This window comes from Centruroides sculpturatus, unplaced genomic scaffold, assembly GCF_000671375.1.
Source record: "Centruroides sculpturatus isolate CEXI.00-Female unplaced genomic scaffold, Cexi_2.0 scaffold132, whole genome shotgun sequence".
Taxonomy (NCBI): Eukaryota; Metazoa; Arthropoda; class Arachnida; order Scorpiones; family Buthidae; genus Centruroides; species Centruroides sculpturatus.
In genome coordinates this window covers 549-15,524 of record NW_019384471.1, presented here as the reverse complement: position 1 = coordinate 15,524, position 14,976 = coordinate 549, and the positions used below count along the sequence as shown (strand labels likewise).

Sequence of the window (14,976 nt, the reverse complement as noted above, 5' to 3'; positions counted from 1 at the left end):
ATGGACCGTTTATTTTGAAAGTGGTGTAAGTCCATTTTTTCTTCTTTCGAGATATTTAAACATTTGCATTTTAGTTGATTCAAAAATATAAACAAAGTGTACTAAGTTTGACAATGTTTCTATGACTTTAGAAATATGTAAGTTGATTGCATAAAGACTTCTATGTGAATTTAACTAAACTAATATATTCTTTCTGGGCCATAAATGGACTTACACCACTTTCATAATTACTAAACTGTAAAATTCATTAAATTTCTATTATGTAAAACTCAATTTCAAACTTGAAACACATTGTGTTTTATTCTGATTTTGTTTATATATAATAACAAGAAATAAAATAGTATTGTTTATTCTGAATATTAAAATATTTACTTATTGTTAAACTATTTTATGATAAGTTTATCTTTATTATGGGCTTACCATTAGACACTGCTATTCATTTAGATTCATTACATGGATTTTTTCCATTCCATCAAATTGTACATTTGTTGGTAATATTTATAGTTTTACTCCTCTGTTGTAAGGGGCTGTCCACACTAAAAGGCAGGAAGGAGGTTAAGACAAGTCGGACAAGGGGGGTTGAGTAATAGTAAACATCCATTTATTCAATAAATTTTATACAGTATGCATTTTATTATATTTATTTCAATGTTTGTTGTATGTTTCATTTCTACTTATGATATCTATCATTCATAAAGTGATGAAGGCTTTAACGGGGATAGAGTTATGTTGGACATCCATAGAGGGATACGGGTTACAAAAACTTCGACAAACTGGGACAAGAGGGGGAAGTAAAAATTTCAAGAAAAATGCACATGTAATTTATGGACAGCCCAAGTGCTTAGACTGTAGAAAATGAACTTACACCACTTTCAAAATTAATGGTTACGCAATGTCATTTACCGATAAATTTTCAATTGATCAAAGCTTATGGTTATTTTAAATTGTTAAGAGTGAATTGTTTATAAATAAAAAGTTCACACTAAATTATATGTATATTATGTGTTTTCTTAATTTTTTCTAAAAATGGACTTACACCACTTTCAAAATAAACGGTCCATATATATACAGTAGTGGTATATAACATTACGTAAAAGATATCTTCAAATTGAATTTAAACTAAGGAATATTAAAAATTAATAAATTATATCGTCGCAGGTTGCTTCATATACTTTTATTTAAAAGGTTAATTTTAAATAATAATTACTTTTAGTTGCTTTCTTAAATATAATAAGCAAATATTTCTTGCATTTAAGATTTTTTCCCGTAAATAATTAAATTATATATAGATATTTATTTTAATAGCGAGGAGTCCAGTATTCTCTCATCTCAGTGTATCTCTTTACGGACTTACAACCATTAGGGCTTTCCATGCAGAAAGTAAATTTAAATCTATGTTTAATATGTATCTGGATAAGCATACTGCAGCATGGTTTTTTTTCGTGGGTTTAAGTCGATGGATGACCTTATACGGTCAAATTGTTTGTTTTATAAATCTAATTATCACTGTTATTATTTTCTGTATTTTAATTAATGCAGGTGAGTAGATATATCTAAATATAAATGGTCAATAATATGAGTAGTAACTGTGAATTTATAATTGCAACATTAGATGATGCAGGAAGCCAAATTGGACTTGTTCTCAACTACGGCTTACTACTAATTTTTCATTTTCAAAACGTTATTAGATTCGGATCTGATGCTAAATTTCAGGTAATAATTATAAAATAATCACGATGATTAATTGACATTTCTTATAAACAGCCAGATTTCTATATCGAGATATATCAAATTTTTCGAAAAAGAGAAGCTTATTAGTATTGTACTATACATATTTCATCAGAATATAGCTTGATATATAAAACTGACTGTTGTTTCGATACTTCAGGTATTGTATACTTTAAAATCTAATTAATCATTTAGTTAATAATTAGTAAATATATTTTATATTTAACGGTATTAGAGGTTTAGAATTTAAAGAACAGATCGTCATTATCAAAAGCACCGAAAACATTTTATTTTTCGGTCATTCGTATTATTTATTTTCCGAATAAATTTTTAACACAAATAAATTTTTCGTAACATCACTCGAAAGCATTCACGTAATAAACAATTATACAGTATAAAATTTAAATGTGTTTTAGAAACTGACAATTTTTAGCCAAAAATAGAAGAAAACAACATCACTAAACTGAAACGAAACATAATTAAAAAGAAAAAATATTTAGTGAGCAAATTCTCCATAAATCTTTGTTTACGGTTTTTACATTTTTGGTTCCACTATAAAGCAATTTTAAATCCTTCGTCACACGTTAGTCTTACTTCTATGACCGTATGCTTCTTACCTGGAATATAAACTTGAAAAGTAATGTCATCACAATGTACCGAAACAATTACAACATTTTAACTACATTTCTTACCATAAGATGCATAATTCATTCAGTGTTATTTTTATAAACAGATTTAATTAATATAGGGAGTAGGTGGTATTATGGAACCCTGCAGGTATTACGAAACCCCTCCATCTCAAGCTGATAATAAAGGCGAACTGTAGAGTATTGTGGCTAAACTGCACTAGGTAGACATTTATAGCGAGGGAAAACCCCGTTTTACTTTAGTTAAACGGTTGTCCGTAGTAAATTTGCATATTTGTGTTTTTCGAAATTCGATAGTTTTGAATGGTAAGTGAATATAATTATTTCTAAAATATAAATCGTGTAGTTGTATGTTCACTAGTGCAAGTATTCCGTTCCAGAGACTTAAGGGTACATATTAATCTGTGGATGTTCACGTTTTTTAAAGTTTGCTCTCCACAGACATAAGTTAATTCAAGATGGCGATAAGTTAAATACGGGCCCCATTGGTGCTGTTAATACGGAATCCGTCTAACTTTTGTAAAAGTATGTGGTAGATGAATGAAAAAATAGGAAGAAAATGAAAAAAGTAAAAATAGATACCTAACGCTATAGAAGCATTATATTTGTGATTTTTGTAAATGACTATCTTCTTCATTGTACATTTCTTTATTATTATTAAATCATTTTTGCGTTAAAATACATTGGAGTAAATGATTTTCTAATTATTTAACATTCTTTGTACTTTCCTATTTGTTTTTGGATACATTAAAGCATTTTTTGAAAACATACAGTAAGGTTCCTTATTACCACCCGGTTTTCACTAAGCCTACTTTCTGACTTTTTGTATAGAATCCTTCAAAAACCATACTTTTACTTACACTAGCGAAAAATCCAATTAGGAACATCTAGTTTAACAGTTACCAGTACTTTTCGCACGAAAAGTGTGGGTGTAGTTATGATACCTTGTTTACAATTCACTATAATGTATTTGGGGTTTCATTATACAACTTTCTTCTCTACTTAAAAGATAGTTTATTAATCATGTAAAACAACTTTTTTTCGAACAGGAACATATTTTTTTTATTTATTATTGTAGATAGTATGTTTATTTTTAAAATAAATTGAGTATTGTCTGCGTGTATTTTTTCTGCTCTATTTATTTTCATTATACAGTATCATCAAAATTTCAGGCATTTTATTTTTATAATTTATTATAAAATCATTTTTTTCACTTCTCTATTATTTAATGTGTATTCATAATATTTCTTCAGATATTCATAAAGTCATGTATATATCTTCCTGTAGTTTATTATTTTTTGCCTAGCATGCAGCTATACTTGTTTGATTTGATCAATCATTAATATAAACAGTACAACCTAAATCTGAATATACAGTGTAACTTTTGTCGCGACTTATCAAACATATTACTCAGCGTGACTCGAATCTTCCTGGCACTGTTTTCATTCAAAAATTACACTTGAAATATGAGATATACAGAATTTATAAATTTTTACAAGAAATTTACACACATTTTAATGGAAAAAAATTAAAATTTCAGTATACTTAGTAAATTAAACTAGTTTAATGGGAATGAAAGGTAATTAATTTCATACGAAAAAAGAACTAAACGTGAACCACTTTTACTGCACCTGTTCCTATAAAAACATTTCGATCGTTAATTTAATAAATATGTACTTTATATATAACTCCAGATAATAAATATTGTTATTTTATACTTTGTGTTATTCAACTCCATTTTTCAGATGAACTCTGTTAAACGCATACTGAACTACAGCAAGTTAAAATCGGAAGCTTCGTACGAAAGTTTGCCTAATAAACGGCCACCCTCAGACTGGCCACAAAGAGGAGAAATTAATTTTGATAATGTTTCTTTACAATATTCCAAGGATAAAAATATTGTTTTAAAAAACATAACATTTCGTGTTCGCTCGGGAGAAAAGGTAAAACATTTTCAATCCAATGAGTCTTGATTTTAATAATTATGTTAAATGGTTTCTATTATTTATTAATTGCAGATAGGAATTGTTGGGAGAACAGGAGCAGGAAAGAGTTCTATAATTGCTTCGTTATTTCGCATGACGGAGCCAACGGGAACAATTACCATCGATGGAATTGACACTAAGGAAATAGGTCTTCGGGATCTACGTAGTAAAATATCCATCATTCCTCAAGTAAGTAATAATTATTTCTGTCAAAATATTCTACTCGATACTTTGTATTTATGTATTTACTATGAAAGATGTTTTTTCTTTTTTTTCTTACATAAATATTTCTTTATTAAATGAAATGATATACAGTAATACCCCGAACTTACGCGATAGGTGGGACCGAGCGGTAACCGCGTACATCGGGGTATAATTTCGCCTAATAAATACATACAAATAATTTTTAATTGGGGCCGGAGACTAAAAAAAAAACAATAATTTAGAAAAAAATGTTTAATAAAATCTTAGATAATACATATGTATAACAAATTAGGCCTATATTATTTTACAATTTTTCACTTTTACTTGATTATCACACCATAATTTTGACATTGTTTCCATCTCAGCGATAATACTGTGACGTTTACGAATGATGCTCGAATTTAAAGATTGAGCATTTTTTACAGCTTCGAGAATTTTTCTTTGCCTTTTCTAATTGTTCTGACCGACAATTCCGGTAGATAAAACTTCTTTGCCAATTCACAAATTTTCATTTTTGTATCGAAGTCTTTAATAATGGGTACGTTCGTAAAGTCAAACGAGTTAAACGCGTTAGTAACGAATCGTTCGAAAAGTCTAACGAAATAGGAATAACGATGACGTCATTCTCGTTTAACTCGTTCGACTTTACGAACATACCCAATGTTAACTTTACATTCCAAAGATAAAGTTTTTCTTTTCTTGTTTGATGCAGAAGAATCAGTTTTACTTCGTTTGGATGACATAGTAGAGTCTCTGGAGTATCCGTAGATATAACAAACACAGAAATAAATAACACAAAATAAATTGTAGCTATTTGTGGATTCCGCGCGACCCATCCGAACATGTAAACTGAACAATAGTGTGGGGGGGAGTGGGTAATCAAGGGTTGCGTGGCGCTCAAACAAACGGCGAATCGACGAGATTTGAAAATCGTGTAACTCAGGGTTCGCGTAAGTCGGGGTAGCGTAAGTCGGGGTATTACTGTATACATTTTAATGATGGCCAAGCAACTAAAATGATATCCAAGCAACTAAAATGTCAGCCTGAGGGACCTAGATCGAATTAGGATGTGTCGAGAAATTTAAGAAATTTTTTACAAGATGATCTGTCTTCGTTTTTCGTCATCCAGTCTTTTTATTCTGGATGTATATATAACACAAAACAGACTTTATAAAAACGTCTTCTTACCTTCCAAGAGCAGAAAGATTTAAAAAAAAAACTCTAATGATATAAAAAACAAATATCTGTGCACATATACAGTATATAAAACGATACAAACTATTTATGTAACGAAATAATTTTCAGTGTTTTGAGCAATTGGTTAATAATTATTAATATGTTTCATGTGTGCTACTTCAATTAATGCCCTAAAAATATCTCATTTTTGAAAACATTTAATGGCTCTGATTGTTTGGAGAATCTTCTTTCTAGTTCTTTAAAATACAAATGAAAGGCTGTATAATTGAAGGTTTTTTACTGACTGATCAAACTATTCGAAACGTCTACTAATAGAATGTGGGTGCTATTCTGGCACAATCGACAGAATGTGCCAGAATAGCACTCTCATTCTATTAATATATAAAAATTCTATTAATTCTATGAATTATAAAAATATTACAGGCCATGCCTGTTGCAGCACTTTTTTTAATCTTCCGTAGACATCGTAAAAGCTTTTTCAAACTGAATGTTCAACTCAACGTTATCCTAGAGACATTCAATTGACCTTATATGTGGACATGTGGAGGCCGCTAAATAATTATGAATTTTGGATAACCTTTCTCGAGCAATCTCTGGGTAACAACAACATGGTGGGGCAACTCTTTGTTTTGCTGAAAACCACGATTATTTTTAGGATGCATCAATGTATGCAAGTAATCAGTCATCACATTCCGATAACCCAGTATCTAAGGACTTCTTCAGAAACATGAATAGTTCAAATGACGCCTATGACAACGCCTCCAACACCATGACAGAGACATCATTGCTTTGAAAAGAACAACTCGTAAAGATGGGTCAGGACATCATATGGTTGACATTATATTAGCAGTTTTTTATCAGCCTAATACAGATGATCACGGGGATTTATATAATCACATAACTTAACGCCTGAAGAAGTCAGATTTTATAATTTCTGCACCAGGGAAGGAATAATGTCGAATCGCGCTCTTTAATTAGTAGCACAAAGGAGCTTGGCTTCAGAAGGAAATGATATGCATCGTGTAACACATTATTGCTTTGCTTAACGAACCACTTGCCACTCAAATTCATCACTTATATGTGGATGGCTACTGGTACCCATATATGATTGATGACTAGTAAACAAATGGTACCGATAAACGTACCGTATATGTTTACGTTACCATTTGCTTGCTAGTGAGCACTGATACGTTTATCGATACTATATACTTTAATACAATTGCTTTTAAGAATCTTGGGATTGTTGCTACTTAATTTGTATTTACTTTCGTTACCATGGTCTGTACAAATTACATTTGTCAGTTTAGGTAATGATCGGTAATTTGTTAATATTGCAAACGTGCCGATGCAGTTAGCACTCGCCCTACGGATGGTGGGAAAACTCAATTTTAAATTTTTTCAATTTAATTGCAGAAGAACGTATTTGGTGAATTGGAGAAAATTTTTTATAGTCACACTGTGGATTTCCTTAGAAAATCAAATGTTTAAGACTGCACGTGAATATATTTTGTAATATTCGAATATATCTAAAACTTATTGAATCATATTAAATCGAATTTGAGCATAAACCTGCATAACTTCTTTTAGGTTATTGCTACAATGATGATAATAGCACTGTTGTTAGTTATGTTTTTGCATATGAGCAATTTATACCTATTGTGTTTTGAAATGGATCTTTGGACCGTTGGTTTTCAAATTAAGTTATGACGTTGTGAGTTGCAAAAAGAAACCACGATTGTATTCTTGTTGTTTTGAGTTGTTTGATAGAAATTCTGTATATATCAATACATGCAACAGGATATCAACATATATACATAGAATTTGTATTAATCTATCACGACATACGAACACTTTCGTGTGTGACACGTTTGCAAATGACGTGTCAAACAATGAGTAACTAAATGAGGAACTAAAATAATAAATAAATTTTTAAGAATTTATTTATTTCAGCTGTCACTTTCTTGCCAAGTCTCTTTTGCACATTATTTCTACCTGGCACCTATTTCCGAGCTCTGATTACGAAATCGTTGGTGGTTTGTTAACAAATATAGTATTTCAAAAATAAGAATGTGCTGTTATAAACAAAAATAAAACCTTTTATAGAAGAGTATCACTTTTCACTCATGTTAGCGAAATTTCAGCAGTTTAGTTACCTCTAAAATCTATCGCCTTCTTACTGAATAATTTTTGTAAATAAAGAGAAATGTAATAAAAATTTTCGAAACAAGGAAAAATGTTGTTTTTCAACACTATTTACTGCAAGCACTCGGCCACTTGGCATTTATTATATTAATTTTTATTCAGTTCATTTTACGTCCTGAGTCATGTGCATCTTCATTTGATGAAATTTGCCGTTTCTGTTTTGTAAACTTGATTAATACAGTAATTTTAAAACCTGAACTCAATAAATATTAAAATAAAAATGGCAAGTGGTTCCGTGGTTGCACTACGTAGTGTTGAAAAACAGAACCCTATAATGACACGGTTTTAATATTACTAATCATAAGAAATTCTTTGTTAAAAACCTTCAATATTATTATAGTTAATTCAGAACTTTCAATACTACGTTACTAATGTCTAATAAACATTTTTCCAACCAATTTCGGAATCTTCAGGCATAGCGGGCTTGTTGCTGAATTATTTTTGCATCATTTGTTAAACTGCTTCGACTGATGTAAGCGTACATCTTCGTAAATTATTTACCGGTTACACATGATTATCATTTACTGTAATCTCTTGAGATCCACTACTGAAAAAAAACTATTTTTTTATTGAAGTTTTGTTATGCTTTTGACCTTTAGGTGTCACTTATTAGTAAATTGTCATTTTTCTAAAAAATTTTTGTTCTGGTAATTAAAAAATGGTACGTGTCATATATGACACAATGGTTCTCTACCTATACGAAATGCAAACTTTTCCGTTCGTGTAAAAATGGTTTATTTGATTGTTTTTGTACATTATTTGACATTTTATATTTACATATGATATGCTTTGAAACAATTTTTATTTTACCAAGGCACAGATGTATTTTGCAGTTGATACAGTACATTGTAGCTCATACACTTTTACATTCTTCCATTGGGCAGTGGTAATTTTTGCAATTTACTAAAATGAATTCTAGCACGTGTTTTGCTTCACTTTTCCATTATATTTCACTGGGATGCAAAGTTGAAGTCTTTTTTGAATAATTTTTATTTTCGTAATTTTTATTGATCCCTTTTTTCTTATTGCCTGTACTATCTGAATGTGATAGCGATTTTGACACTTTTTTAAATTTGTTCTTTGAGCAGACTAATGACTTACACTCTCCAGGACAGTCTGCTCAAAGAACAAATGTTTTATCACTGCCTTTATCACTGAACCAGCCTTCCACTTCAGACAAATTTCTATCAATATCATGTGTCTTATCGTGTGTCTTATCATGTTTCTTATTTTTTTCGACTGTTGACAATGAGAAATTAAAACTAAATCATTGACATGTATTATAAATATGTGATTTATGATATTAAGAATTTATAAGTTTTTAATAAAAAAAATCTTGCAGACCAAATAAATAAGTAGACAAAAAAATTCACAGAAATTTGTGATGAATAAAAATAAATAATTATTTGTTTAATAAATTAATTGAATAAAAAATGATAATAAATAATAGAATGCATATTGCGGTCCAAATCACCAAATATCTATAAAAGTAAATAACTTGCTAATACGAAAACAGTTCATACACTGTAACGTAATTATTGTAACATAGAGACCCAATGTGACGTATACGACACGTTGAAAAGTTAGCTCATCTCATAAAATATTGTTATTAATATAGTTTTTTAAAAATACTCTTATATAGTCTTAGAAGCCTCCTCAACAAGAATATGTATAAATTGTAAAAATTATAATCGATAGAAATAGAGAAAACTGAATACTGACATCAAGCAGTTATACTTATGATCACTTTTAAAAACATATGCTCAGACAATCACTTATATTTTTTTTTGTTTCTGTCACAGTAAAATGCATGTGTCTTAATAAGCTTCACTAAACTCTAATTACAAAATGTATAACTAACATAATTGTTTAGCAAGCAAAAAAGCAGAGCTGCTTTTCATTCTTTGGAAGGAAAATTGCGTGTCATATACGACACACGGCATCCCAAGAGGGTAAGACAGAAGTTGGTCGCAATATTAAAATAATTACAAACCGGTATAAAGACATTATTTGAACAGCAAGTACAATTTATACATGGTAGGATAGATACGGTGATCTGCTTTTTAATTATTTGTTAAAATTACATTTAGGTTGTAATTGATAGCTATGTTCTTAATAAAATTTAATTGAAAAAGTACAAATTTCATAAAAGTCAACTACATCCCAACAGTAAATAATTGTAATCGATGATTCTTTTTTGTCTCTTGAGAAATTGATGAATTATCGCGTGAAGTCTGCTAGTTTGTGTATTTGAAAAGTTTCCGATAACTCGAAATTATTCAGCATTGAAAAATCTATCATAATATGAATGTATCGCAATATGTGAGAATACGGGCGAGGGGACAGAGCCCTCTAACAGTCGGATCGCAGCTTCACTGGATGGCTTTCTATCGAGTGGCGACGGGGTTGAAAAAGTCGACTGGTGTCTGTGCGAGCAATGATAGACAGGTTTACAGGTTAAACAAATAAAGAAGGAGTTTATAAGTAATGCTAATTTACAGGAGTATACATAAGGAAGTTATTGATTTAATGCTTAGATGCGGAAAAAACATAAATCTATCTATAACGGCGATCTAACTAGTAACCTTGTCACGTGTTTAACTTCTAGAGTGAGAGAGTTTACAAAGGTTGCTGCACTCAGATATCCTTCAATATGCTGTCTGATGACGGTATGCAACAATTATTCCTGACTATAGAAGTTGGAACAGTCTTATTTCTTCTACCTGTTTCTCCTCGGACAGGACCAGAACAGGAGAAGCTCGTACTCAGACCTTCCTGGGATGATTGCTCTGAGGGACGATTGCCCTGAACTTCCAACAACGATCGTTTTTATACGATCGTCGTTGCCACTGAGCCAACTGGTTGTTCACTCGTTACGATGACTAATTAGCAGACGCGCGATGACTTGCCTTTCTTCCTTCCTAACTTGTCGAAGTGCAAGAGTCGGCATCCAATCTATTTCCGTGAGAACTTGCGATGATTTTTTTCTCATCCACTAATGTCTACACTTCGAAAAAGGTCATTAACCCCTTAAACTAAAAAATTACGCTTTCAAAACCCTCGGTCTCACAGGGGTGTGCTAAACATCTGTATTAGAAATGAAAACAAAGTAAGGGGTGTGGCATTGATACAGGTCAGAAAATCGATTATCTGATGTAAGAATATAATATTCACAACGATAGAAATTGAACAAATCGAAAATCTGCAGTAGCTTACGCTGTTACAATATGTACAACAATTCTGTAAAGACAACGGTTGCAAAAGTACAAAAACTTGTGATAATCCGTCATTTTTCATTATCTGACACTACACTGGTCGAAAAATTGCCAAATTAATGAAAATTACTGAATTACTAATTCAATAACAAATTGAATACAAAAATCAACTAATGATAGCAATCACTTTGAATACATGAAATTCAATCTTATATAAAACGATTTGATAAAATAAGTGAAAACAAGTAATCAAACTTTTGCAAATGCGTTACAGATATACGATTAGAGAATGATACAACGAAATGAGCAAGTTAAGCCAATCTTTAAAATTGCAACCACTGCAGATTCTCTTAAATGTTCTCAGGCCACAGTTTTCTGACTACACTCTCCTTCTATACCTACTCAGGAAAAAGGGAGTAGTTTTCAAGAATGTCCAGAGCAAATTAAATCGCCCTGAATGATATGTCGGAATATCTAAAGAGTATGTCTTCTGCAATAATTCATGAAATAACAAACTTCAATATTTACCTTCGTCATAATTGTAAAGCGGAAAGGTCGTATTGACACGAATTGTAAAATACAAGCAATTAATACAGCGTGTCGAATTTTTCAGGATCCGATGTTATTTACCGGTCCTCTTCGAAGAAACATAGATCCTTTCGATGAATATTCAGAAGAAATGCTGTGGCAAACCTTAGAACAGGTTATAAATGATTTAAATATTACAATTTACTATATTATTTCACTTTCTAATACTTTTAATAATTGTTCATAATTTTTATTTAAATTAATTAAAGGTACAATTAAAAGAAGTCATCAATAAATTGCCTGGGGGATTGGATACACATTTATCAGAAGGAGGACGAAATTTCAGCGTGGGAGAAAGACAGTTAATTTGTCTAGCCAGAACGATTCTTCGTAAGAATAAAGTTCTTGTCATGGACGAAGCAACGTCCAATATTGATAAAAGGTTAGAACGAACAATATTAAAAATATCTAAATTTAAATATTAATTATTTGATTTTGTGGTTAGTTTCGTGTAGAGAATTTTTGTATCATTTTTCACAATAATCTCAAAATAAAGAGTTTATAAATAAACCGTAACTTACACGTCCATATTTATCNCTAATGTTGCTGGGCAGTATGGCGTAAACAGGTCTACAGTAGGCTGAAGTTCAATCTTATTTAAGAAACATACTGTATAATCAAGAAGACTCAAGCAGCTAAAGGAGTAACAAAAATCACATCTGAAAAATAAAGAATATCAAACAGTTCATAATGGAACACGAAATGGATCTGATGACAGAAGAACGCCAAGAACTCTTGAATGAAGAACACTAAGAAACTCGGCGAAATATGTTTTCTTCTGAAAAAGAGGATTAATGCTGATATCTTATATTAAAGATCCTTTGAAAAAGTGGGAGGATGTCAGAACAACGGTCTTAGAATGGCATCCGAACCAGGTTAAGGCTTGGGGATTTCTGCAATTGCAATGCTATTAATTACTTACGAAAAATCCTGAAGAAGAGAGAAAAGCAATCGACATTAGACAGATTCTTTAACCCTTTCAAACAGAAAAAAAACACGACTAATAAAAACGCAAGACTATGTATGTATGTATTTTTATTATCATCAATACATATAAATAAAGGTAGTAAGAAAGTATATATTTTTTTATTTTGGGGGGTCTCCAGAACCAATTAATCAAATTCCCATAGAAACCTATGGTAAATCGATAATCGGTTAACAAACAATTCGGATAGCGAACAAAGTCTTGGAACGGATTATGTTCGTTAACCGATCACCCACTGTATTTGTACAAAACATAGGATACAATTGCAATTACTAATTGAAACGTCCATCAAAAGTAAGCATCTATACAACACCTTTGGTGCAAAAGTAAGTACTAATAAAAACCTTCAATAAATTCTGAGTATTTGCACAAAACATAGGATACAATTGCAATTACTAATTGAAACGTCCATCAAAATTAAGCATCTATATAGAACATTTGGTGCTATAGTAATTACTTACAGTTGAAATTTTAATTTCCTGTGAAAACATTTCTGCTTACCAATCGTGTAGCTCATTTATGCACTTTACTTCAAATAGGTAACACGTAGAAATTTAGTTCTGAATTTTTGCTGTGAAGTTCTTAGTGAATTTTTTTAATATGCCGAAAAAAAAGATAGATGATTCAGAGATCGATTTAGATCTTTTAAATTATGTTTCTTCTGACAAGTCTCTTCGTAATTCAGACTCAGATGATTATAGTCCCTCAGAATGGAGTGCATCTGATTCTGACTCGGAATCAGATTCTGTATTGCATACTGGTCCCAGCACATCATCAGGAACAACATCTATCACATCATCTTGGACGACATCAAGCACTCAAAGCAGAGAGGAATTCGATTTCACCGGAGATGAAGGCATCAAAATTCCAGTGAACAATCCAGAAGAAATTTTAGAAATCTTTGAGTGCATTGCAAATGAAGATATCATTAATCACATCACTGCAGAGACGAACAAACATGCAGAAGAAGTAATATTACAGGCAACACAAAAAGGGATGAAAAGAAAAAGCAGAATGAATGACTGGCAAAGTACAACTGCAAACGAAATTTGGCTACTTCAAGATATAACGGTATTTTTACTTTAATTTATTTTTTAATCTTTCTTTTCAATCAACGTAGAAATTAGCCAACAACTTTATATGGCAATTTCATAAACGATTGTTTTTACATTATCTCTTATAAAGTAAAAAAGATATAGCTATTTATATAAATTTCAAATTAAAAAAAATAATAATAAATAATTTTTTATAAACATCTGATTATAGTTATATACATTACTTAGATATGTCTATATTCGTTAAAACAAAAAAATTGCAGCATTCTAAATTCATGTAAAGCGATATTACGACTAATAATATATAACGAAGTTTGGCTTTTGAGAGGGATGGTGGCTACAAAATCTAGGTCAAGTGCCATTCTGCTAGGGGGCATGGTCTTAACCTGAAGTACTTAGTTTATTAGAAAAATTTACAACTGAATGATCCTAAAAACACTAATATTCGTTAAATAGGATAAAGATATGTAAGATTTTATTAAATTCAAGCTAAAAATTAAATGACTATTGATTTATGATTGATTGTTTACGTTTATAGTTGACAATGTAGCTCCGACAAAAATAACTCTTTCCAAGAAAGTTCCCACACTGCAAACCAAAGTCGATGCTCATTCACCATAGTCATTTAGCAACAATATACCAATTGGAGTTCAACAGGCTTGTAAACAAAAATTTTATTGTCCAATGAACGAAAAAAGAGTCTCCCATAGACTTAACATGGAAAGGAGGAGTTTTGTGAGTAAATTTAAAAATGCAGGGTGGTAACAAAAATCTTATTCGTTGAAACAGACTTAGTTTATGTAGATAAATGCCAATCAGTACTTAAATCGTGACCAACTAGTTAATTACAAAAAAAAATTGACACTTACACCAATTGGAGTACTGCGCAACAGTTTAACTAAAACCGGTTACTCCAATGGAAGTACAGCGCAACTGACTGGTTAAATCGTTCAAGTATCACTTAACAAGAGTTGTAGGTGGTACAATCTTGACATTAGAAGTTTCTCACCATCACCAATCAAATCGAGAGAATTTTAAAGTCGCCCAATTTCCCCATTATCAGTGGATCCAGATGATCTTGAAGTATTAACACCTGCTCATTTCCTTATTGACTGTATTCATCATGCCAGATGGCAGCACCAGCATAAAAACATCCTGGACCATTGATAC

The 14,976-nt window shown here is 31.0% G+C and overlaps 1 protein-coding gene across 1 annotated transcript in view; it reads left to right on the top strand.

Annotated features, from left to right (window-relative positions):
- Positions 1 to 12,155, top strand: part of LOC111621185 (multidrug resistance-associated protein 4-like) — a gene marked incomplete at its 3' end in the record, with an annotated part of 89,519 nt that extends 77,364 nt beyond the window's left edge. The window contains exons 20-25 of the mRNA XM_023363266.1: positions 1,306 to 1,539; positions 1,613 to 1,713; positions 4,121 to 4,318; positions 4,394 to 4,549; positions 11,792 to 11,881; positions 11,976 to 12,155. Coding sequence (XP_023219034.1) covers positions 1,306 to 1,539; positions 1,613 to 1,713; positions 4,121 to 4,318; positions 4,394 to 4,549; positions 11,792 to 11,881; positions 11,976 to 12,155 — 959 coding nt within the window. The remainder of the gene's footprint in view (positions 1 to 1,305; positions 1,540 to 1,612; positions 1,714 to 4,120; positions 4,319 to 4,393; positions 4,550 to 11,791; positions 11,882 to 11,975) is intronic.
- Between the last annotated feature and the right edge of the window lie 2,821 nt (positions 12,156 to 14,976).